General features: G+C 50.3%; 2 protein-coding genes across 2 annotated transcripts in view; both read right to left on the bottom strand.

Moving 5' to 3' along the window:
• Positions 1-2912: 2912 nt before the first annotated feature.
• LOC127047340 (perilipin-3-like) lies at positions 2913-11479 on the bottom strand. The gene is made up of 8 exons (XM_050945460.1): positions 11455-11479; positions 9292-9371; positions 7390-7585; positions 6586-6668; positions 5678-5915; positions 5005-5180; positions 4459-4587; positions 2913-3278 (listed from the first exon to the last, which is right to left on the bottom strand). The coding sequence occupies exons 1-8, from the start codon at positions 11477-11479 to the stop codon at positions 2913-2915; spliced, it is 1293 nt and encodes a 430-aa protein (XP_050801417.1).
• Positions 11480-15546: 4067 nt separating this feature from the next.
• Positions 15547-23753, bottom strand: part of LOC127046257 (stimulated by retinoic acid gene 6 protein-like) — a 104180-nt gene continuing 95973 nt past the window's right edge. The window contains exons 18-24 of the mRNA XM_050943058.1: positions 19257-19327; positions 18415-18610; positions 17638-17720; positions 17247-17532; positions 16364-16554; positions 16028-16150; positions 15547-15925 (exon numbers count right to left, since the gene is read on the bottom strand). Coding sequence (XP_050799015.1) covers positions 15554-15925; positions 16028-16150; positions 16364-16554; positions 17247-17532; positions 17638-17720; positions 18415-18610; positions 19257-19327 — 1322 coding nt within the window. The 3' untranslated portion in view covers positions 15547-15553. The remainder of the gene's footprint in view (positions 15926-16027; positions 16151-16363; positions 16555-17246; positions 17533-17637; positions 17721-18414; positions 18611-19256; positions 19328-23753) is intronic.

Here is a 23753-nt window from a genome sequence, read left to right as displayed (position 1 = left end):
TACCAAGTGACCTGTCCTCTTTATAAGTTACCACTTCCCCGATTTTTTTTGCCATGTGCAAATTTTATCAGTGATGATTTTATTTTTTTTCTTCCAGGTCATTGATAAAAATGTTAAAATAATATTGGGCCAAGAACTGATCCCCATGGGACCCCACTAGAAATACATCAACTCCATGGTGATTCCCTATTTACGGTTACATTTTGAGACCTATCAGTTAGCCAGTTTTTAATCATATGCCATCAGCTAGCTCATTTTAACAGGGATATTAAAATAAATCAGATTTCTCTGGAGTGCAGGCAGCAGGGCTCGCAGGGGAATAGTGAGAGCCATACTTTTAGATGTTTTATCAGCATGATTGGCTGAGAAGTACAACTACTGAGTGAGACAATGCCTCTCAGGGAATGCTTAGGGCTCATGATTCCTGCCCAGAAGAGCTGACCACTTCAGGACAGCAGGACTTGGCTCCTAGAGGGCAGCGTAGCTAAAAGATAGCACTTGGACAAGGTAATCAGCCCATTTCAGGTCTCCCAAGCTCCCAGAATATGCTTCCTGGAGTCTGTAGCCCCATTCCACACTAGGGTGCTGACCCTGTTGTTCCGTGCAATTGAGCATTTTCTGTGGTTCTTTGCCTGTCTGTCTATTTTGGGAAAGGCTGAGATGTTTTCTTTGGTCCAGGACCACCAAGTTGCCTCCTTAGTTAATTTCTGGCTATCCTTATGGATTCCATTTATGATTTTAGCGTAATTTTCACTAGCCCCAGCTTGTCTAGGAATACTCTTAAATGTGTTCTACAGGTCTCTCTGCTGCTCCTTGGCAGGTTAGCTACCTTCTAGTACTGCAGTGACAATTTTCCCTTTGATTAAAATTGAGAGCTACACAAGTGCCTTGTGTCACATGGGCCAGGAAGCACACATGCACCTTTTCTGAGGAGAAACAGCTGCATAGGACATAAAAGGTCTCATTTGCTTATGCATGTGGTGTCTTTTCCATTCTCACACAGATGAGTGGTGGGAGCAGGAGAGACATTGTCACAAAACTTACTGGAAGTGTTTCACTAGTTAATTGCATGGGATTTTGCAAGCAACCAACTTGGGGCTAATTGAATTTCAGTGAAACCCTGGCACCTGAACCAGGGCCACTCAAGTACAAGCTGCTACATCTTGAGCTAAAGGAGGCCATAGCAAATATTCACAAATGGTTTATACTAACTGAGGCCAGACTGATTTGGTTTTTTGAAGCCCAGGAAGTTCTATAAACACTGCAGCTTTACTAGCATTCTAGTAATCTGAAAAAGAACCATTCATGTGGAACCACACTGTCCACAGCAGAGACACTTAATACTTGAGCTAGGGAAATGCTGTAAGTAGCTTTGATCAGAGTGACAATTGGAGGTGGGGGAGAAGAGAGAGGGAAGAAGCATTCCCTCAAATTCTTTTGGGTAATTTCTCAAGTGTTTTCTACCTGTGTTAGAATACTGGGCTAAGTTCTGCTTCTTTGAAATCCATGCAAGCATGTTGAGGGCAGTAGAAACCAAAGGGAGGAGCAAGTTATCTGAGCCTTGTCTTCAAGCTGGCTTGGTTCCCAGGTAGGTGGGGACTATTAAGGGTGAGACTACAGTCACCTTTCAGGGGAGCATTTTACACCAGTACTTGTAGCAGTGAGGATGCTTTAGCATCATCCTGCCTGAGACCAATTTCCCCCAACTGTGCCTGACTAGAAATAGTTAGCGCTAAACTAGCTTCTCTGATGAAGGCTTTAAGCATCTTTGTTAGAGCATAAAGCCACAGAGAGTTTGAGTGGCAGGACTCGGAAGGCAACACATGCTGTCAGGCTAAGAAATGGGGAAGGGAAGGGAAGGCAGAGTGGCAAGCCTCAGGAATCTGAGCGATCCAAGGCCGAGCATCATCCCCATGGCCAGGGTCTGAGCAATATTCTGGACCTGCATTGTCTACAGAGTGGTGGAACAGCACCTATGAGAGATCTTTTCCTGGCATTGTTAGCACTCAAAGCCTGTTCCAGGGAGTTGGGAAGGCCCAGGCCAGCAAAGGAACCAAAAAGTCAGGCTGCCCTACTCAGAGAGCTGATCTCCAGGACCTGGCTCAGTCAGAGGGTCCATTCGAGATGGGATAGCAAGACAGGGAGCCATGTGGAGAAATCTGCAGATGGTTCAGATGAACAAAAGGACAAGAGACTTTTGTTGAAAGCAGCTTGTGTTTATTGTGGAAGAGGCTAGTTGTGTAAACTTACAGAAATGTTTGGTCACAAACAGAGAGACCTTTATCCACTGGCCCATATGCAGTTCCATTAAGAAGGCTTGTTACAGTTACCTTAGAGAAACCCAGCACAGGAATGAGAGGTGGGAGGAACACCCATAACTGAACTAGCAGCATTGGTTAAATGCTGTTTGGAGGAAGGCAAGGTGGAGCCCTCATGCTGAACAAATGATACCTTAGAACCTCTAGGTGGACTGAGTCAGCCCCCTGTACCAGCATGTGCTCAATACCCCAGGATTCCCATGGTAGTGGGGTTCTCATCTCTGACCCACCCTTCTCCAGCCTGGAAGTTAGGCCCTACTGAGCTGGTTCTCCCTTCCTGCAAACCCATCAACAGCTGTCAGAAACCAAGTCACCATGACACACATGCCTTTCAGGGCTTCCAGCTAAGGCCCATTTAATAGGTGGATGTTCTAGACAGTTGGGTACTCATGAGAAGGTATCCTGTCAGTCACTAACTAGTGGGGAGGTGAGGAAACCAAGGATTAGAATAACAGACCCAGTGCAACTAGGCTCAAGGTGATGAGATTTGCCTGCATTCTGTGAGAGAGTTGCTGCAATAACTGAAGAGTGCAATATGCTCTTCACTACAAACATCTGCAGCATGGTGGCAGAAGACACATGGATACGAAACCTTCAGGCTGTGACCTTCTCCTCTGCTGGTTCCCCCACCGGCTCTGCAGAGTCTCCAGCAGGAACAAAGGGTCCCACGATCCATGTGAGGGGAGCGTTCTGCACCACATATTCCAGCAGCTCATCCAGGGATTCCTGGGCTTTGATCACCTTCTCCCGGGTCTGGGTCAGGATACCCTCAGAGAGCTCCTGGAAGGACTGGACATTGGAGAAGGAAATCTGGAGCTCTCCCATGTTCTCATAGGCTTGCTGAACCTTCTCCTGGAGAGAGGCAGGGAGACCCTGGATGTTGGGCAGGAGGCTATGGCAGGCAGTCTGCACCTGCAGGATGAGGTTATGGGAAGTGGCTAGAGCCTGGGACCCCATCTCCTGTGGAGAGATAGGAGGGAGTGTGACCAGGTGTGTGTGACGCTCACTCCTCACACTGCATTTTAACAAGAGGACAGTGACACTGACACTCTGCACCCCACATTCACCATAGTAATATGATTGTGGCATTTTGTACAGAGTATGCCTTGTAAGGTATCATTCTGAAAGTCTTCATCTGTTAAACATTAATATCTCAGATTGTATATGCTATCAGTGTATGTGAAGTTACAAAGTTTTGCTATGTAATTGAAGACACCCACAAGCAGCCTTTGAGGCACAATAATGAAGCAGCTATACAGTGCTGATGGCCCATCCACCAAGACAGTGGCCTATGGAAGAGCTTAGCCTTCCTGTGAAGGTTTCAGCCAGCCTGCTGAGTAATAGCAGCCATTACTTAGCAAGGCATGCAAGGGCACGTGACTAGACCACATGACACTGAACTCCATTTTGGTATCTATTCCCCCCCCCCCTCCTCAAACTGCGCTGGGAACAAAGGGTTCCCGCCATGTGGAGAGATGTCTCTTGGCCTTGCTCCCCACACAAGAGGGCTTTTGGAAATCCCTGAGAGGCAGGGTAGGCGAAGTGCTGGTCCCAGGCTAAAGGGATTTCTAGCCTAGGTATAGAAACTTGGTGGACTGCTCATGTCAACCAGGGTGAGAAACTGCGAATTCAAACCATATCAAGTATATTAGCATATAAATGCTAGCAAGCACATTACTTAGGCTTAGTTATCACTTAATTGCTTAAAGTCTATCTTTCTGTAGTTACACTGTTAAGATAAAACAAGTTTGTCTTAAAGTGAAGTGTTTGGGAATCCTGCCTCTGCTCAGAGGCTGTTGCATATCTTCCCCACATCAAGGGGGGAAGCAAACTATATTAATGAGAATATTTGTACAATCCCTGTGCAGCACAAGGTAGTATAATTCTAGGTTTTTGCTCTGGTAGTGGTGCATGGCAGGGGAGCTGGGAAATTGCATGAATGGCTTTGGTAAAGCTCTCAGATAACTCAGTTGGGTGTGTGAAGCCACCTGCTGTTGTGGTGGGTGATTCACAGCCAGCCTCTCCAAGGATTGTTATCAGCAGAGCAACATGAGAAAGGCCAACCCAGATGAGTATTTAGGGGGCTCGGTGGTTCCAACAGCTCCTAGATTGAACCCCAGGGGTACAACCCATCAGATACCTCTGGCTGTGGTGAGCTGTCATCCTCACTGTCACCCAGCTGGCCCTTGTGCCACTCCAGCCACATCTGCTGCAGCTTCTCCTGCCCATCATGAACCTTCTGACTCACGGCCTGCTTGGCATGTTCCATCTAGGAGGACACATGGTTCAGTCACTATGCAGGACAGCAGAGAACAAGAGTGACTCCCAGTATTGTTCCCAGTGTCTTGTGTACAGGGGAGCAGCAGAGGCTGAGTGAAGCAGACAGTGCCACACCTGTGATACCACTAGGCTAGAGACCCTCCACCTGGAAGGGAGCTGTTGACTTCTGCAGCCACCAAAGACCAGTGTCACCTGCATCCATGGGAGTGGGTGTCCTGTATCATGCACCCAGCACTACATGGCACCCAGCTGGGCTTTGGACTGTAGTTGTGTGCGGACACTACACGACCCACACACACCTGCTCATATGATCATTCAGGGACATGCAGAGCTTGGCAAGCACCAGTCTGAGCTTCAGTGATTAGAGCAGCTACAGGGGAAAGCACAATAAGAATAAAGGCCCTACCAGGTCGATGGTTTGCTGGAGCTGGGAGAGGGCTTGCAGGGCATGCTGCCTGGCTTGTCTCATCTTGCCCAGGGCGTGCTGGTAGGCTCGCTGGCGGAGTTTGGTAGAAAGGGAACCCAGACGCACAAAGTAACTCTTCTGCTTTCCAGACCCCTCCATAGGGGTTGCCAGCTCAGCTGGAATACAGCAAGGGAGAAATGGTCAGTTGTGATGAGATGAACTGCAGAGTCAGACCCCAGCATGTGGTATCTTCTTCCAGGCTATGGAAGCCTAGCTACAGGCACAGATATATCAAACACACAAGGTGAGGATCACAACAATGAGGGAGCAGGTAGAGACAGGGACACCAGGATTCATTCCAAGCCCTGCCTCCTGGATGAGACTGGGGATTTGCTTCCACCCACCAATACCATATTTTCTGTAAAGAAAGGATCTCTAGTCAATTGTTTCCAGCTGCCAATATTTGCTGCAGGATGTCCACCAGCTGCCACTTAATGGGCAGAAAATAAGTCAGAGTCTCAAGTTGCAAGAGACAGCAGGCCCATGTGATCAGGGTGGGTTGCATGGCCCTTGTTACCCCACAGAGCATGAGGGAGCAGAGGAGTAGGATACAGAGGTTAACAAAGCCCCATTCTGCTATTGGGCCCTAGAGATCCAGCACCAGTATTCTTACCAAGCTCCTCCGCTGTCATGGGGAGGTAGTGGTCAATCAGTTGCTCAGATTTCCCTAGCACTGTGCTCATGCTGCTGGTCACTGCAGATTTGGTCATCTCCATGCTCTCCTGGACAGCCCCTTTGGCCACACCCACCATGCTGGTCACTGCGTCTTTTGCCTCACCAGCCATGCTGCAGACTGCATCCCTGGCCTCTGCCACTGCAGCATGCACAAGGTCTTGGGCATCTGACGCCACCTAGAGGCAGGTGTCAAAGGAGAGGTTGTGGCACTCTTACATTAGAGCTTAGAGATGGCTTTTGGGGGCAGGGGAGGGGGAAGGAGAAGAGAAAAGCATAGCAAGAGAAGCCTGGAAGTGGGGCAGGATCTCTCCCTCCAAGTGGTTAATGCTCATATGTGGAAGCTTTCTAGCATACTAACCAGCATTCACCCCCCCCCCCCCCCCGCATTGAGCTGACTGTGTCCTCCTTGTGGAAGTGCTACAGCTGTAGGAAGCTCCAGACAGAACCTGGATTTCAAGAAAGCGGGGTGGCTCCAGGCACCAGCACGCTAAGCACGTGCTTTGGCAGACCGCCCCCAGTGACTTGCTGCCCCGTTGCCACAAGAGCGGCAGGCAGGCTGCCTTTGGCAGCTTCCCTGCAGAGGCTCCACTGGTCCCATGGAGTCAGCTGACTACCTGCAAGCGTGCCTGCAGGAGGTCCGCCAAAGCCATGGGACCAGCAGACCTCTGCAGGCACGCCTCGAAGGCAGCCTGCCTGCCATGCTTGGGGCAGCAAAATGTCTAGAGCTGCCCCTGCAAGAAAAGTGTTGGTTGCTACTTAGGAGCATCAATGAGTAGACATGGCAGTAATTGTGGTCTGCCCACAAACCATAATGTGTGTTTTGTAACCAAGATGAAGGGTTCTTACCTTCTGCACAGTCTGCTGCAGCACTGGCAGCTTCCCCTCCAGGGTGTCTAGTCCCTTACAGGCATATTCATTTGCTGCTGCAACTAGAAGAGGATCAGAGTTGTTTGCCTCAACTCCTTCCTATGTGCTCAATCACAGCAAGCATTTGGGCAGGGGGACCCCTTACCCCAATGTCCCTTTGTTGTAAATAGCCTCCCTATGTGTCATGTGGGGCTCAGGAAGAGGTTATGCAACTTGGCCAACAAAGTCACATGAGAGTCAGGATTAGAACTCAGGTCCTGGCTGCCAGTTCTGGTTTCAGAGCACTAGCCCCAAGATCCCTCAGGAGAACAAGACAGCTCCCTTAAGCAACCAGAACCTCTTGGAGATTAATGTTCTGTTGCACTCTAGCTCTTGTCAGGGATTCCCATGGGCTCCTGCAAGCATCACTCCAGTATTTTGTGGACTGGTTAGTGCCCCATTGGCTTTATGGCCATGGATAGATCAGGGCTGGATGCTGCTCACTCTCAGCTGGCTTCTCAGCCCATGGACAGGGGGAAACCATGCCCTGCCCCACAGCAATCCCTGCAGAGCAGCACTAGTCCCCATGGAGTGTTACCTGCCTGCCCAGTGTCTTGTCCTAGGACCTGTGTCCAGCTGCAGGGAGACAGCACACCAGGAGAGAGGTACTGTCTACAAACGCTCATTTGAACTGAGGCAGGATATGTCAGGTAGACACGCCCCAGGCTGGAGCCTCTTTGCCAAGCCCAGTACCCACCCCAGGCTGTTCATACAGGAGTTTCCTGCCTCCCGTCCCTTACTCACTCTGCGAGTCCAGCTGGTCCAGGATGGGCTGTGCCCCTGTGACGGCAGCAGAGGTGATGGCTCTCACCCCAGTCTCTGCCACCTCAAAGACAGCTTTCACGGCTGGGTGGGTCTCTTTGGTGGCCGCATAGCTGGCAGAGGCCATCTCACAGGAAGATCTGATCAAGGGCAGGCCAGCCACCCTGCCCACTGCAGTCTGAGGGAGGGAAAGGAGTCAGCTAGGGAACATCCACCATCTGGACCAAGTGAACTCTGCACCCAGCTAGCCACAGGGCTCCCCCATCCCAGGGGATTTCTGGCCCCCCACCCCCACAGCCTCAGCAATAGCAGCTAGTGACATCCCCAGAATGTTCCTTGCTTTCTTCTGCACATGTACAGCATAGCAGAGCTCTGCTTCCAGCAGCATAGGGGGCTATATTTATTATACCCTGGCTGGGATCCCACAGCTAAGCACTAACCCCATCGTTGCTGCTGCCACCAGGATTAATACAGCTAGTCCTGGGCTTCCTTTCACAAGAATTAGTTGACGGAAAGAGTCCTGCCTGAATCCCACTGTGCTCTAGGGTTATCAGCTGCAACCAGTGCAGCAGTGAGTAGGGCTGGGCTGCTCTAGACTCAGACTCCAGGACTGGAAGGGCACTCGAGAGGTCATCGAGTCCAGTCCCCTGCTCTCATGGCAGGACCAAATATTGTCTAGACCATCCCTAATAGACATTTATCTAACCTACTCTTAAATATCTCCAGAGATGGAGATTCTACAACTTCCCTAGGCAATCTATTCCAGTGTTTAACTACCCTGACAGTTAGGAACTTTTTCCTGATGTCCAACCTAAATCTCCCTTGCTGCAGTTTAAGCCCATTGCTTCTTGTTCTATCATTGGAGGCTAAGGTGAACAAGTTTTCTCCCTCCTCCTGAGGACACCCTTTTAGATACCTGAAAACTGCTATCATGTCCCCTCTCAGTCTTCTCTTTTCCAAACTAAACAAACCCAATTCCTTCAGCCTTCCTTCATAGGTCATGTTCTCAAGACCTTTAATAATTCTTGTTGCTCTTCTCTGGACCCTCTCCAATTTCTCCACATCTTGCTTGAAATGCAGTGCCCAGAACTGGACACAATACTCCAGCTGAGGCCTGACCAGTGCAGAGTAAAGCAGAAGAATGACTTCTTGTGTCTTGTTTACAACACACCTTTTAATGCATCCCAGAATCATGCTTGCTTTTTTTGCAACAGTATCACACTGTTGACTCATATTAAGCTTGTGGTCCACTATTACCCCTAGATCTCTTTCTGCCATACTCCTTCCTAGACAGTCTCTTCCCATTCTGTATGTGTGAAACTGATTGTTCCTTCCTAAGTGGAGCACTTTGCTTTTGTCTTTATTGAACTTCATCCTGTTTACCTCAGACCATTTCTCCAATTTGTCCAGATCATTTTGACCCTGTCCTCCAAAGCAGTTGCAATCCCTCCCAGTTTGGTATCCCTCTAGAACTGTTCTAGTTAGCACTTGCCAGAGCCACTTGGCTTTTCTTCCAAACAAATAAACTTCTCTACAAACCAGAGAGCACCAAACAGTTAAAAATCAGAAACACCACGATGTTTTGAAACAAGATTTGGAAAATTGACCTTTTCAGTTATAGCAACTGCAAGAGTGACAAGAACATTGATTTCACTTAGCTGCTCTGTGGAGTGGGAGCCTCGAAAACCTGAGACCCCCTGCTCCAGACAGGCTGCCCAGGACTCTGTGGGGCTCCCCTTCAGAGACTGGATTTTATCAAAAGTTTTTTGTTGACTCTGCAGTAGATTTGCTACAACATTTCACTCCAGCAAAATCAACATTTTCTGCCAGAATGAAGTTCTGTCAGAAGGCCAGGGAGATGCCAGCTCCCCAGCATGGACCTACCTGATGCTCCTGTCCCTGGGGCTCAGGGCAGGCAGCCTGGATTTCACTCCTGTTACCAGACATGCAGAAGGGAGTATTCACTGCAAGAACCAGGAGGGATTGTTAAGGGATCAGCAGGCCTCAGGTTGCAGCCTCACACTCATTTCTAACAGCTGCTGCAGTCCCTTGGCCAGTCAGTGCCTACCACAGTAGGGCACCCATGTGCTTCCCCACGGAGGGAAGCCACACTGCAAGACCAGGTACTGCAGGAGAGCCATTGCCCTTTGCAACTCTCTCTTCTGACTTGTCCTAGCTACACGGATGGCTGGGACCAAGGAAACCTGTCCCAGGCCCTGGAGACTTCAGTGAGTAGGACACAGGGTCAGGCAGAGGCAGGGGAAATTCCTCCTGCCAACAGGAGTCAGAGCCACGGCAGGGAGCTGCAGCCAGGCTGCAGGATCAGGGCAGTAACTGCACTAAGGGAGGAGTCAGCTTCTCCTTCTCTCCCACCTACTCAACACATCAACCCTAGCAGATCAGTAGGAAGGGTCTAGCAGTGCCCCTGAAGCAACACAGGCTAGGCTGAGGGGGGGAAGAACAGAGCAGCCCTGCATGTTTCTAGTGTCTGGCCCCCTCTCCTTTTCCACAAGCAGACCAACCACTTCTGGGCACCACCTCCTTGGACATGGGGGTGCGAGAGGAGATGTCTACCACACCCTGACCATAGACACACCCCAGGCTGGAGCCTCTTTGCCAAGCCCAGTGCCCCTGATGGATGGAGAGAACTGAAAGAGGTTCAAACTCTTCAGCTCTCCCAACTGAAAGCCAAACACGGCAGGGCAAGCACAGCTTTAAGATCCATTTCAACAACAGACAAGCTCAAACAAAACAATCCCCCCCCCAGAACTCAACATTTCAGACCCTAGAACCCCAAAGCCACAGTGTAACTCTAACTCTCAGCCCACCTCTCACCAAGCCTGCACTCTGAAGCTCCCTCAACAGTACACAAACCAGCCCCTGCACAGCTTTTATAGCCCAGTGATGATGTCAGCAGAGGGCAGGGGCCACTTGACAGACAGCTCAGCAAAGCAATCAGGAAGGTGCACTCTCTACCCTGACCGCTGAGGTCTGGAATAGGGGTGGAGCCTGGAAAATAGCAGCGTTAGGAGAGTTGTTTGCCTATATAGAGTCCCAGCTGTTCCAGATAGGAGCGTTGACCACTGTGATGCTATACGAGACCGTGGAAGCTGTTTCCAGGGCTCTGAGTTCTCCTTGGTTCATGTAGAAGGTGGTGGGATGCCTGTGGAGTGCTGAGGGGACATTTCCTAGGGTAGGCCACATCCAGCACCTGACTGCCCATGGGCCGGCCCTGCTGTTGTGCAGCTCTGCTGACCTCAGGAAAGGAGCTGAGGGTGGGCTTCAGGGCAACTCCACTCACAGCAGCTCAGAGCTAGTGTAGGATCGGGACTGCAGGGTTTTCCCCTGGGACGGTATGTGTATATCACAAGGGACCTCCTCACACATTGCATGTGGATGCTTCTCCTCAGGCAACCCTCCAGCTCCAGGTGCCCACCGAGCAGCGTAATATGCCTGTGCACTCAGCCGAGAGAGGACTCAGGCTGCTCCTGGAGCAGGATGGGGGCTAAAATCTTAAGCATCCCCCCAGCATGGACTAGGTGATATGCCTGCATCAGGCCCACCAAGCTGCAAATAAATATAGCCCTCATTTTGGAAGTGCCCATCAGCCAGGGAATTCCACACCAGCTCATTGGCATGTTTCAATCCAGGCGTTCAGGTCAGTGGGCAGCAGGGTGGTTGCTACAGCTGTTTGCTTCCCCATCCACTTTGGCAGAGGCTGGGTGCGTTCTCTGTCCCAGGGCTGGCTCATGCTGGGTGGAATTTCTCCCGGCAGACGACCTCTTTGTGTAGCGTTCAGCAGATGGGGCTCCATTCCGGGGGGAGGCCTTTGGCCCTTACCCCAGTACTATTCATATGTAGTGAATCGAACTAAGAACTCCATCCAGTATCATTACCTGAGTCTTGCTGTCTTCTGGGAGCCCTGTTCAATGTTTGACAATCTCTCTGCCATGGTTTGGTGTCTGGCTCGTATATGAGTTGATGCCGTCAGGAGCACTGTCCCAGCAACAGGCATTTCCTCAGCAGACTCTCCTGGGTGCCTTTTACCTTTGCTGTTGATAGCATTTCCCATCTCCACTAACTGCACTCAGTCTAATATAAGTGTCAGTTCAATACGTGGAACCCACAGGCTCAGGGGGTACCAGAGGAGCCTTTGGGGAGATGCTGGGGATGACAGCCACAGGGCAGGACTAAGTGTGGAGACAAACTCAGGGAAAAGCTTGGGGGTGGGGTGGGTCAGTCAAAGCCACTATGCTCGGCTCTGCCCTCTCCCCATGATCGTTCCTGCCCTAGTTACTCCAGTGCCACAGCCCTTCCTAGCTGGAGCGACAGCAGATCACACCATGGATAGCTTCTTTCCATAACCTCTCCATTTCCCTTCACACATGCAGTAAGGTCAAAGCAGGGAGTGCAAGTGGCTGGAGCAGCTGGGGAGAGTGACAGAGGCCTGGGGCAGAGGCTGGTGCTCACATCACTCCTTTAAAGCAAGCCTAGGTTTTCATATCCATGGTTCTGTCCCACAGAGGGATGTGAGTGGGCTTCCATCCAAAAACACGATCCTCAGCTTCAGTGGCTGCAAGTGCCAGAGTGGGGCAGTGTTAGGCCCTGATCCTACAGTGAGCCCTGCATTTACTCAGACCCCCATTAACTTCACAAGCAGTTGGGAAGAGTAGCTGAGTTCCCAAGGGCTCTGCACAGGTGCAAGGATCCCCAGCACACACAGACCATTGCATATTCAGGTCATAGAAACCACCTTTCCCTCCATAGCCCCCCACCACATGTACATGCAGGCAGCAGAACAAGCCCAAATGTGTTCAGAGCACAGTGCAAGTCTTTCTATGTGGTATCTGCAGCTACAGTTGCTAATTATCCAGGAGGTACCGCTCAGGAGAGAGAGAGAGCTGGGGGCAGGAAGCATCTCTTTCCTTTTTCCATTCCTCCTTCTAATATTCAGATCATTGGGATGGAGCTGGTGTGATCTCTCTGCTCATACCTTGGATCCTCTAACAGGCCATTGGATTAAACACTCGAGCCAGTTGGTGTATCATGCTGGGGCCTGTTGAACTAACTCATTGTTCCATGTGCCATAAACACTGCATCAGGGGTTGGTCAGTTCGCTTTCTGTAACTTAAGCCTGGTTCAGCAGCAGTTTCTATGGGGTATCTTAGGTCTGACCCTGGCTTGGGGATGTGTTAGAAACACTCCTTCTCTATGTAAAGATTAGCTGTAGGGACTGTGCTGGGGAAATGCAGGCTACAATGTTTGCCATGCTGTAAAGAAAATCCAGCAGCTGTTTCTATCCAACTTTGAAGCTAAGATCTGCTGATGTGAAATTCACTCATTGATCTCACACATTTTATTAGACTTGGACTAAATAGCAAAGGGCTTGAACACAGACGTCAGATTATCTGACCAGAACTACTAAAAATCTGTAGTTAGTTATGCTTCTATATCCCTAAAAGGAGCTGGCTAGGACCTTTACTCACACAAGAAGGGCTCCACCTAGCTAGTGCTTTTACTCTCAGTCTTCCCCATGAGTGTGTTGGAGGGACCTCTGTTAATCCAGAGCACAGTAGGGTTTATAACACACCTCCAGTTACACAGGCAGATTAGCATCAGTGATAGCTCCCTGTCAGTTAGGGAGCTTGACATCCCCAGTCCATTGGCGTACAAGAGAGGCCTTGTCCAATGAGGTCAGGAGTAACCAGCCATGTAAGCTGCTTACATCACCACTTTGGTTACTATTCTCCATCTTTGAGAGCAGTGGCATCTTTAAGCCATTCCTGGTCATGGTGCTGCTGCAGCGCTGAAGCCAAGACACATGTCCTTGCCTGAAGCTTTTTAATAGCTCAAGCCCTTGTTAAGATAAGCAACAGTGATGGAGCTGCTTAGATAATACTATGCAAGTGACTTCAAGTGTAGACACAAGCTCTCAGTAAAATGCATTAAAAGCCCAGTCCTGGTCCTATTAAGCATCTCCCACAACCATGAGCCATGTACCTGTACTGTTATTGGCCTGGCTAGGTTTGCACTAGGAAATGTTAGACAGGTTCTTGGCTAATGGCAGGGAGGAAGGATGCAGGAGGGCTGACGTCCATGCTTCAGCAAGACTATCTGCTGCTCTATTTCTTGCAGCTAGTCTCCCTGTGTGTGTTTTGTTAAATACCAGTTGCCTGGAATGGTCAAATCACCAACTCTTTTCCTAGACACTTGCAACCTGTTCAGCTGTCATGAGATGGTCCTGGCCATTGTGATGCTTCTGATCTAGGTTGAAGTAGCTGCTCTGCTTAGTCTCATTGCACTGGACTAGAAGCAACAGGGCCAGCTTTAGGAAGTGCGGCGCCCAATTCGAACATTTTCAGCAGGGCCCTGGCAGGGATGACTTAAAAAAAAGACTTTCATTTCTTGGCAACCTGTTCCCTATACAAAGTTCTGATTTTAGGGATGTGCCACAGTCTGTATTTTTTGTAGAAATAGGGTTACCATACATCCATATTTTTCCTGCCGGATGGCAATTTAAGAACCAAAAAGCCTGACATGTCTGGGAAAATACAGATGTATGTTAACCCTACCTAAAGTTCTTTTTTTTAAAAAAAAAAAAAAAAAAGAATGGGCCTGATCTAGAAATGAGCTCTGTTTCACATGTGTGGGTCCCCATCACTCCCTTGGGGTGTGCTAGGGTGACCAAAAGTCCTAATTTTATAGGGACAGTCCCAATTTTTTTGTCTTTTAATTATATGATCTTACTACCCCCCACCCCCATCCCAATTTTTCACACTTGCTGTTGGGTCACCCTAGGGTGTGCACATGTGTGGGTCCAAGCTGCTCCCTTCCCTCCCTCTTTGAAGCAGGTGTGCAGGGTTACTGCAGGGCACCAGTGGACATGGGGTTAGCTGGAGGCAGGGCAAGGAGGTGTGGGACTGGCTGGCTTCAGGCAGGAGGGTACAGCAGGGGTTGGCTGGAGAGAGGGTGGCGCTGGCTGGAGACACAGGCTGTTGCAGGGCTGGCTGGAGGTAGGGGTGAAGGTATGGGGCGGTACAGCCCACGCTGTATGGTGAGTGCCCCCTCCTCCTCCCTCTCCCACCAGGGTAGCAGCAGCAGCTGCCTGGGGCCCTGCTGGCAATTTAAAGGGCCTGGGGCTCCCCTGTTGCTACCACCCCAGCCCTTTAAATAGCCACCAGAGCCCCACCACTTCCCCAGGCCCTTTAAATTGCCCCCTAGGGAAGGCAGGCCACACCAGTACAGCGCACCAGCTCTTCCCCGTACACTGTACTGGGACTTGGGCATAGGGCCCTCTCAGGGGCAGGGCCTGATTCAGGGGAATTGGTTGAATTGGCCTAAAGCTGGCCCTGAGAGGCAAGGCCTGGCAGTCTCACATCACTTTATGTTACCCTTTTAACTGTGCTTGTTACCAATAGCAGGTTCTCAGTTCTCCACCCCCATTTCCTCTCAAGGTGATAGTGCCCTAACACCCTGGGTCTTGCCCTCTTAGTTGATCCCAGAGGCTGTAGTGTTGCCTTGCTACCCACTGGAAGCCAGATGAGTATTTCCAATGGGTTATTGCCTCCATTTCACATGCTTCTTTTGAGACTTTTCTCAAATAGGAGGCTCCTGAAGAGATGCCTTCACCCAGGAAATAAGCTCAGCCATTCTGGAGCCCTGCCAGAGAAAAGGAGGGTGGATGGGTCTGAAGGAGGCAGATGGGTCACCTGTACTGTACATGTTTATATAGCGCACAAGCTGGGAAGGGATCACATTAAGCAGACCGCAATTTGAATGCAGTTGAGGTTTATTGTGCAGTTAAACCCTAGTTTTATGCAATACAAAGAGCTAGGAAAAAACCAAGCTCAGCAGCATTTTGTATGTACAGAGAAAGACAGCTGTATGTCGGTCACAAGCCATGTCCTCAGAGAAGCAGACTAGCCCTGTAAGGGGTGCAGTCCTGCATGATTAGTGATGTCACCCTGTAACTGCTAATAAACAGTTCCGGGGAAGTGACCTGCAGAATTAAAGAACCTGAATAAGGAGAGTTGAAATCAGTCCACCATCTGCCTAAGCAGAACCACAGTCTCAGCAAGGACACCCCACACTAACTATGCAGGCAATTCAGCTGGATTCCTAACAGCAGCAGGGGGAATGGAACCCTTCAGGCCTCCACCTTCTTTCCTTCCTCCACCAGCTCATCAGGATATGGTGTGGACTCTCTAGCAGGAGTGAAGGGTCCCACGATCCAGTCCAGGGGAACATTCTGCATCACATATTCCAGCAGCTCATCCAGGGACTCCTGGGCCTTGCCCACCTTCTCCCGACTGTGAACAAGGGCACTGCTGGATAGATCCTGGAAACAGCTGGCACTGGAGAAGGAAGCCTGGAGCTCTTCTATACTGCTGGAGACCTGCTGGGCCTTGTCCTGGATAGTGTGGGGAAGGCCTTGGACGCTGCCCAGGAGTGTAAGGCAGGTGGTTTTCAGTTGCTGGGTGAGGCTCTGGGACATGGCTAGAGCCTGAGCTTCAACCTGCTGGAGGAAGAAAGCAAGACAGACTGGAGTATCTGCAAGTCACCCTTACAGATGGGGGAGTTTGCTAGAGCAAGGCTGTCAGGGAAAGAAGGAGGAGAATACCTCTGCTGAGTCTGGGTCCTCCTGTCCTTCAAACTTCCCCCTGCAGCACTGGAGCCACATCTGGTGCAGACGGTCCTGGCCATTGTGAAGCTTCTGATCTACAGCCTGCTTGGCATTATTGATCTGCAGGAGGAGAGTGCAGTTAGCTGGAAACTGCAGGACGCGGCTGGCCAGGAAACCTCCCCCACAGTTAGCTGTGGGTAGCAGGCAGGCAGCACTACTGCAGTGACACTGCGGGGCCTAGGAACAAACAGTGCCAATGGCACTGAGCACAGGAGGCTGCAGAGACCGTGGCCCATAGCATCTACAGGGAAGAGGAGAGGGTCATGTTTCTACCAGGTCAATGGTTTGCTGGAGCTGGGAGAGGGCCTCCAGGGTGCGCTGCCTGGCTTGTCTCATCTTGCCCAGGGCGTGCTGGTAGGCTCGCTGGCGCAGCGTGCTCGAAAGGGAACCCAGACGCACGTAGTAACTCTGCTGCTCTGCAAGAGCCTCTCCTAGTCCTTCCACTGGAGTTGTTGCAAGCTTAGCTGCAAGGGGGAAGAGGGGTTAGCTGGCAGCAGTAGTGCAAGTAAGCCAGTATGGTCAGGTACGCTGTACCATTAAGACATTTATTGCTGGTATGCTGTACTACCAAATGTCTTGCTATCTGCTGAACACTGCAGGGCTCTCCTGGGAACCACAGTGGTGAAAGGAGCAGAACAGAAGCAGCTCCTTCAGTGTGGCTGTACCACCCACAGCTGCCCCACCATCCCTTCCATACAGCTGCATCTCCTGTCTAGGAGTGGGGTTGTGTATGTGGGGTCACATGTCTCCACCTTTGGGTCCCTCCCATGAATTACTGTACTGGTACTGGTAAAATCTACTTGCACCACTGGTTGGCAGGGCCAGGATACAAGGCAGCTGCATTCAGACCTCCCAAAGCTTGTGGCCTACAGAATCTCTCTCAGGGCAGGTTTGGATGTCCTGCAGCACTGACCAGCCAAGAAGCTGGTACTTGTACAGGGAGCAGTGTCAAAGCCATTAGACCAGCCTCCTTTCATCAGCTAGAAGAGGGCCCAACATGAAGGAACAAGGGGAAGCCTAGAAGCCAAACTATGCTGCAAGGGAACCTCGAGGAGAGGTGGCTCCTTTGGCAGCTCAGCTGTCAATGCTGGGAGTCCAAGCCATGCCCCAAGACATCAGGCTCACATTGGTTTGTATTCAGCAAAGGGGTTCTTACCAAGCTCCTCCTCTGTCATGGGGAGGTAGTGGTCCACCAACTGCTCAGATTTTGCTAATGCCATGTCAATGCCACTTGCAGCCATCTGCCCCATGCTGGAGCCCATCACTGTGCTCATGCTGCTGGTCACTGCAGATTTGGTCACCTCCATGCTCTCCTGGACAGCCCCCTTGGCCACACCCCCCATGCTGGTCACTGCATCCTTTGCCTCAGTGGCCGTGCTGCAGACTGCATCCTTGGCACCCACCATTGTGGCACGCACTAGGTCTTGGGCATCCAAAGCCACCTAGGGAAAAAGGGGTCAGAAGAGAGGCCACTGAACACCTAGCAGAAGTGAAGGGCCCACAGCCTCAGCCTGCGCCAGGACCAGCCTGGACACTAGTGTGGTTACCTTCTCAATCGGCTGCTGCAGGATGGGCAGCTGCTCCTCCAGTCTGTCCAGAGCCCTACAGGCATATTCATTGGCTGCTGCAACTGTAACACAACCACAGAACTAGTTCCCTTAATTCATTCATGTGCACTGATCTTGTGGGGCTGCTTATCTGTGTACATGGAGGGACTGGTGTTCCTAAGCAAGTGTCCCCAGATTACTGATGGGGAAGCCAAGGAAGAGGGGTTGGGTAAGTTGCCCAAGGCTATGGAGCCAGTCTGTCAGAGCCAGGTTTAGCATTCAGGAGATCCCAGCTGCCACTCCCAGCTTCTCCTAGAGGGTTTCAGGAGTCTCCAGTGCCTGCAATGGGCTCAGATCCCTTTAGCACTGAAGCTGCAGCCAGTGCCCTCTAGCAAGTATTGCTCAATTGCATTAGGTGCCAGACTCAGTGCATGTGGCTGTGTGCCACTGGGCCAGCCACACACACCAGGGATTGTGCCTGGGCACTGCCTCCCTCTAGGCTGGCCCAGCCCAGCACTGGTACCTAAGCAAGAGTCACCAACAGAAGCTGCTGCAGCATCCGAGCCGCTCCGGACAAGGCCAGTGCCTTGGCCAGATCACTCTAGGAGCTAGCAGAGGTCAGTGGCACAGGAGACGGGAGTCTGAGGATTCAGTTTGCCGCCAGTTGGAAGTAGAGTTCAGTAGTGGGCCTAGAGCCCTGTAGGCTGAGCCTGCAGCCAGACTCACCTCCCCTGCCATGCACACTGGAGTGTTCCTGCCTCCCTTCCCTCAACTCACGTTGTGGCTCCAGATGGTCCAGGATGGGCTGTGCCCTGATGATGGTAGCAGAGGTGATGGCCCTCGCCCCAGTCTCTGCCACTTCACAGACAGCTTTGATAGCTGGGTAGGTCTCTTTGGTGGCTGCATAGCTGGCAGAGGCCATGTCACAGGCAGAGCTGACCAAGGGCAGGCCAGCCACCCTGCCTATTGCAGTCTGAGGGAGGGAAAAGGGGAGTCAGCTGGGGAAGAGCTCCTGGCTTGTCAAGGTGCCCCTGTCTCTTTCCTTCTGCAACCACTGATTCTGTAGGAGACTGTCCTCAGAGCTAGGCAGCCTCCTAGCCCTGTCAGCAAGGTTTCAGTGGCCTTCCTAAGATATTAGTTACCCACCCAGAAGCCTGGTTCCATTAGAATACCTGCCTATGTTTAGCAAGATCTCAGGAATGCTGCTTGCATCCTGGCATGCCCACCAACAAAACAGAACTGTGTCACAATCTCATTCTGTCAGCGAGAATGGGAACAGAGCGACTTTGTCTTTCCAAGTGCAGCCTTTCCTGATCAGGAGCCATGTCTCTGTCCAGCACCCAGTACAATGCCCCCCTCCTTTTTGGAGCCCTTGGGCACTACTAGAAAAAGGGATTTGCCAGTGTTAGTGCAGACAGCATTCACAGGGTCACCAGTGCCAGTGCTCATCCTGGCTTCAGGAGGCACTTCTTGGCAGTGACTCCAGCATTCTGAGAACTGGAACTTGAAGCATCGGCTAGTATTGTGGTTAGGAGTCCCCATCTCCAGCAATAGGCACATTCAAGCCAGACCAGCGACTCCAGCTGCCAGGCACACCTGCCTCCCCAGGAGGGACTCACCTGTTGCTCCTGTGCCTGGATCTCTACCTGTGTTTCATTTTCGTTAGCAGACATGGTGGAGTGAGATGTCCCTGCAAGACCCAAAAAGGAATATTGAGGGGCTATAACAGGAAACACTCAAATCAATGTTGTATAAGGACACCAGGAGAGCTGCTCCAGTTCTGTTTTCTCTAAAAGTCAGACCAGGTTGTGCCCCTGTGGTAACACCCTCTCTACAAAGAGAGCAGGCGATTGCGTTAAACTTGATCCGAGGCAGGCCCAGAGACAGACAGTTCCTCAAGCCCAGGGATGCACTTGTAACCCACACCTTCTGGGTGTGGTGTCTTGTCCCATCTAGTGGCACCAAGACCAGTTAGAGAAATTAATGAGTCTGCTCTGCAGCCGTAGCTAGCAGGCCTTGGCTTTTTGCTCATGCATTTAGCACCAAAGGTACCAGGTTCAATCCCACCCACCAACAACCAAGGTCTGTCAGTGTTACACATTCCCAAAGCTTCTATTCAGACTTACGGACTCAAAAATGCCTCCCAAGGGGAGCACCAGGACAACCACACAGTTCATCACAGGCACCCTCCTAGTTCAGTCTTTTCCCAGATAGTGCCAGGGATTAATTCCATTTGTACCAGAGTACAATCACTGAGATGTTTTCCTGCTGAAGGTAGCAGTCATTGACTACACACAGAGAACACTGAATTGAGACGGTCTCACTGGTGAGCGTTGGGACCTCTAGAACAGCTAGAGTAAGGAGTGTTTCAGTCTCCCTGGATATTTAATTACATAGAGATCCCCACTAGGGCAGACTGGTTATTTTAAAGCCAATTTAGCTGGTAAAATACAAGTATTTTCTATTATCAGTTAAAGACTGATCTGGTAAAGAAACAGATTCCAGTTCAGATAAACTGACACCATCACCCCTAGAAGTGAGAGTGAGACTACTAGCCAGAAAGCATTTCCATTATGGGAAGGCACCAGGCTGGTTTTCATTTAGTGTTTCCTATATCATCTGTAGGAGATACATATTGGTTACCCAGCACCTCAGTCTCAGCTGACTCAGTCACCTCAGCCAAGTGTTTCCACCTGCAGATCATTATGACAAGCTAGAACTCAGACCTCAACCAGAAGCCCCAAATCCCATCTATGAATGGGAATAGCACAGCTTCACTCAGGTAGAGAGGTAAGGGGACACTTTTTCCTATAGTCTAGGCTCTAATTTAGTTCTCTTTGTTAAACATTCCCTTCTCCTCTAGAGAAGCTTCTATCTCCTAGAAGCTACCATTAATCCAGGCCTCCTGGTTTGGAAGACAGATAGTCCAGGGAAGGAAACTGTTTGCTCAGGAGACTCAGCTATTACCTAGAGATAGCTTACACAAGTACAACTACCAAGCACTGAAAGGGGCTAAGAAATTCTGATCACTCAATCCTAACTACTACTGTCAATCAGGCAAGACATCAGGTCACACTCTGTGTAAGAAAAGAGCCCCCACCTAAACATCCTCAGAACCTAGGAACCAGAGACCCAGTATAGCACTTAGCTACAAATCTTACCAAATGGCCACACTACTAATCCTTCAGCAATACCAGGACCTTCCCCTCTGTCAGCCATTATATTCTTGTGATGATGTCATCATGGGGCGGGACACACTTGACAGACAGCTCAGGAGACCAATCACACAGCTGCATTCTCTACTTTACCCAGTAAGGGCTGTGAGCACCCTGAAAAGTTGCAGGGTTTCAGAATTGCCAATTTTGGTTGGATGTATTCCTGGAGGTCTCATGACATGATAATCTTTAATTAAAGATTAATCTTTAATTCCTGGAGACTCCAGGACAATCTTGGAGGGCTCGCAAACCTAGCTTCAGATTACGAGCTGTTTGGGGCAGGCCTTTTACTCTGTGTTTAGACAGTACCTAGCATGATGTGGTTCCAGTTCTTATTTTGGCTTCTAAATGCTCCTGTAATACAAATAATAATAATAATGCTTCATATTTTTATAGTGCTCCCGTTGTTCTCTCAGGAGAGCGCCTTTACACTCCAATTCCCTGGTAACATTTTCAGTGTAGAAGGTTTTTGTCAGTAAAATGGTCTAAGAGAGGAGAGTGCTGATAGCTGATGCATTGTTTTGCTTTTGTGCCCACTCCAGAAAAGGCTCTGGCAGTTTCTCTGGCCCCAATGGCGCAAGCTGCTTCCTCGGTTCATTTATAGCTTTCTTGTTAGTGGTATTGTCCAGAGTAGAGAACATGGCACAGATTTGTAAAGGTATTTAGCTATTGCTCCACTCAGCATTGCAAGGCCTAAGTGACTTGGGCCTAGAACCTCAAAGATAGTTATGTTGCCCCACACTGGGCAACAAGGGGTTAAGGGACTGCTCTGAGCTCTGCCAGCTCCACTCTGCCACATCTGCAGGCAATGCACCAACTGGAGGAGGAGTTAAAAGGCAGGAGAGCCACTCATTTGGGGGCAAGCCAGAGAAGAAAGTAGACCTATACCTCTAGGAGAGAAGAGGCAAGGCCATGCCTCTCCCTAAATAACTGTCCATAGGTCCCTCCCTGAGGGAAGGAAGGGCCTGCTGCAGACACATCCTGTGTGGGAAGCATTTCTCTTGCCTATGGATGTGTGTGGAGTCCCCCCTCTGAGGAGGCTAGTCCTTGGTTCTGCCCCCTCACTGTGGCTGGAACAATAAGCCCTACTCCTGGAGGAGCCCTGAAGTGGACCCCCCCTTAGCTGGAGGAGCCCCAGGCTGGTTGAAGCCTGGAGTCCCACCTGCTTGGAGGAGCGCTGAGCTCATACCCCCGCAAGCTGCCCAGGAAAAGCCACAGCATCTCTTATAAAAGGATCAGGTTCCTCTTTAGATACCCCATGCAGGTTCTGGGGTGGCTGATGAAATGGTGTTTGTAACTTTGCTTCCTGGGTTCATTAGTAATCTCTCTGCAGTCCAGGGAGATTACTGATGAACCCAGGAAGCTGAATAGCACATATCACTGCCTCAGCTGCCTGGGAAACTGCATGGGGCATAATAACCCACACAGATCCCAACAAACCCTGGGCATCTGGCAGCACCAATGGAGTCAGAGTATCTCCTGGCCTACTCTTCCTGCCACCCATGCCTATGAACTCTGGACTGGATTGATCCCCTTTATTTTTGTTTGGACTACCACAGTAGGGGACAGCCTTGGGCTGAGCTGGGCCATACCACTTGAGAAGGCAGTTGCCCTCATGCTGCATTACCCAGATGGCAACCTTGGGACAATTTCAGGGATGTGGTAGAAAGTGGGGTGAGATCAGGCTCCCCTACCAACAACCCCACTGCATGTCATTGGCCTAAGCCCTGACCACTAGGTGATGCCGCCCTCCCAGCCAACCTTGGATGAGGGCTATCACATTGCTACATACCTTTCAGGATCTAGGCTGTAGAGGCTATGTTTTAGTGCCAATCAATGGGATGTAGACTACCAAGTGCATACATCACTTTTGAAAATGAGATATGCCCTGCAGTGCTGAGTGGAGCAATGCTTATATATCAGGTGTCAGTCAGTTTTTGCTTACACCAGTGAGACTGATTCCATAGTGAAATGAATGAATCTACTTTACTTTTCCCCTTTGCTGAAGTAGTTTCAGAAATTCTTTCCTGGGTGCTGGCTGGTGAGTCTTGCCCACATGCTCAGCGTTTAACTGATCATCATATTTGGGGTTGGGAAGGAATTTTCCTCCAGGGCAGATTGGCTGAGGCCCTGGAGAATTTTTGCCTTCCTCTGCAGCGTGGGGCACGGGTCAGTTGCTGGAGGATTCTCTGCAGCTTGAGGTCTTCAAAGCACAATTTGAGGACTTCAATAACTCAGACATAGGTTAGAGGTTTGTTACAGGAGTGGATGGGTGAGATTCTGTGGCCTGCATTGTGCAGGAGGTCAGACTAGATGATCATAATGCTCCCTTCTGACCTTAACGTCTGTGAGTCTAAATACCCTGGGAAATCTTAGCGGGTGTCTTCCACTGCATGTACAAGGCAAAGCATGAGGCCCAGGCCTGAGAGAGGCTTCTGGTGCTACTTGAAATCACTCCCTTTGTCCCTGAATGTAGTGCTCCCCGGATACACTCTTTGAGCACCATTACATGTATTTGACAGTCTCTTGGCTGCTGTTTGGTGGTCTGGGTGCTGTTGGTGCTGAAATCAATTTTCCATTTTAAGTTAGAGCAATTATTATGCTGCCCAACAAGAGCATTGTCTCAGTCACAGAGATTTCGCAGGGAGAATCTTCCACATACAGTGTGTTAGGTTCCTCCTTTGCTTGTCATAGAATTTCCCAGCTGCACTTGTTACAGCCCCAATCCTGCAACTAGGTATGGGTTTAATTTCAGGTGCAAGTAGTTCAACTGAAATCAATGGGACTGCTCATATGCTTATAAAGTTAAGGGTATGCATAAGTGCTTTCAGGATTGGGGGACTATATTTTCAATTTGTAGCTCTGCACCCTGCAAATTAAACGAATCACTTTGGATTATAT

Source organism: Gopherus flavomarginatus, chromosome 3 (genome assembly GCF_025201925.1).
Source record: "Gopherus flavomarginatus isolate rGopFla2 chromosome 3, rGopFla2.mat.asm, whole genome shotgun sequence".
NCBI lineage: Eukaryota > Metazoa > Chordata > Testudines > Testudinidae > Gopherus > Gopherus flavomarginatus.
This window is presented reverse-complemented; position numbering and strand designations above follow the sequence as displayed.

Excerpts from the sequence above, each read along its gene's own strand:
- LOC127047340 (XM_050945460.1), bottom strand. The coding sequence starts at position 11,479 with ATGGGAAATGCTATCAACAGCAAAG. Across the intron at positions 9,372-11,454 it reads AAATGCTATCAACAGCAAAG|TGAATACTCCCTTCTGCATG; the intron begins GTAAAAGGCACC and ends TGGTTCTTGCAG. Across the intron at positions 6,669-7,389 it reads GGACCAGCTGGACTCGCAGA|TTGCAGCAGCAAATGAATAT; the intron begins GTGAGTAAGGGA and ends ATCCTCTTCTAG.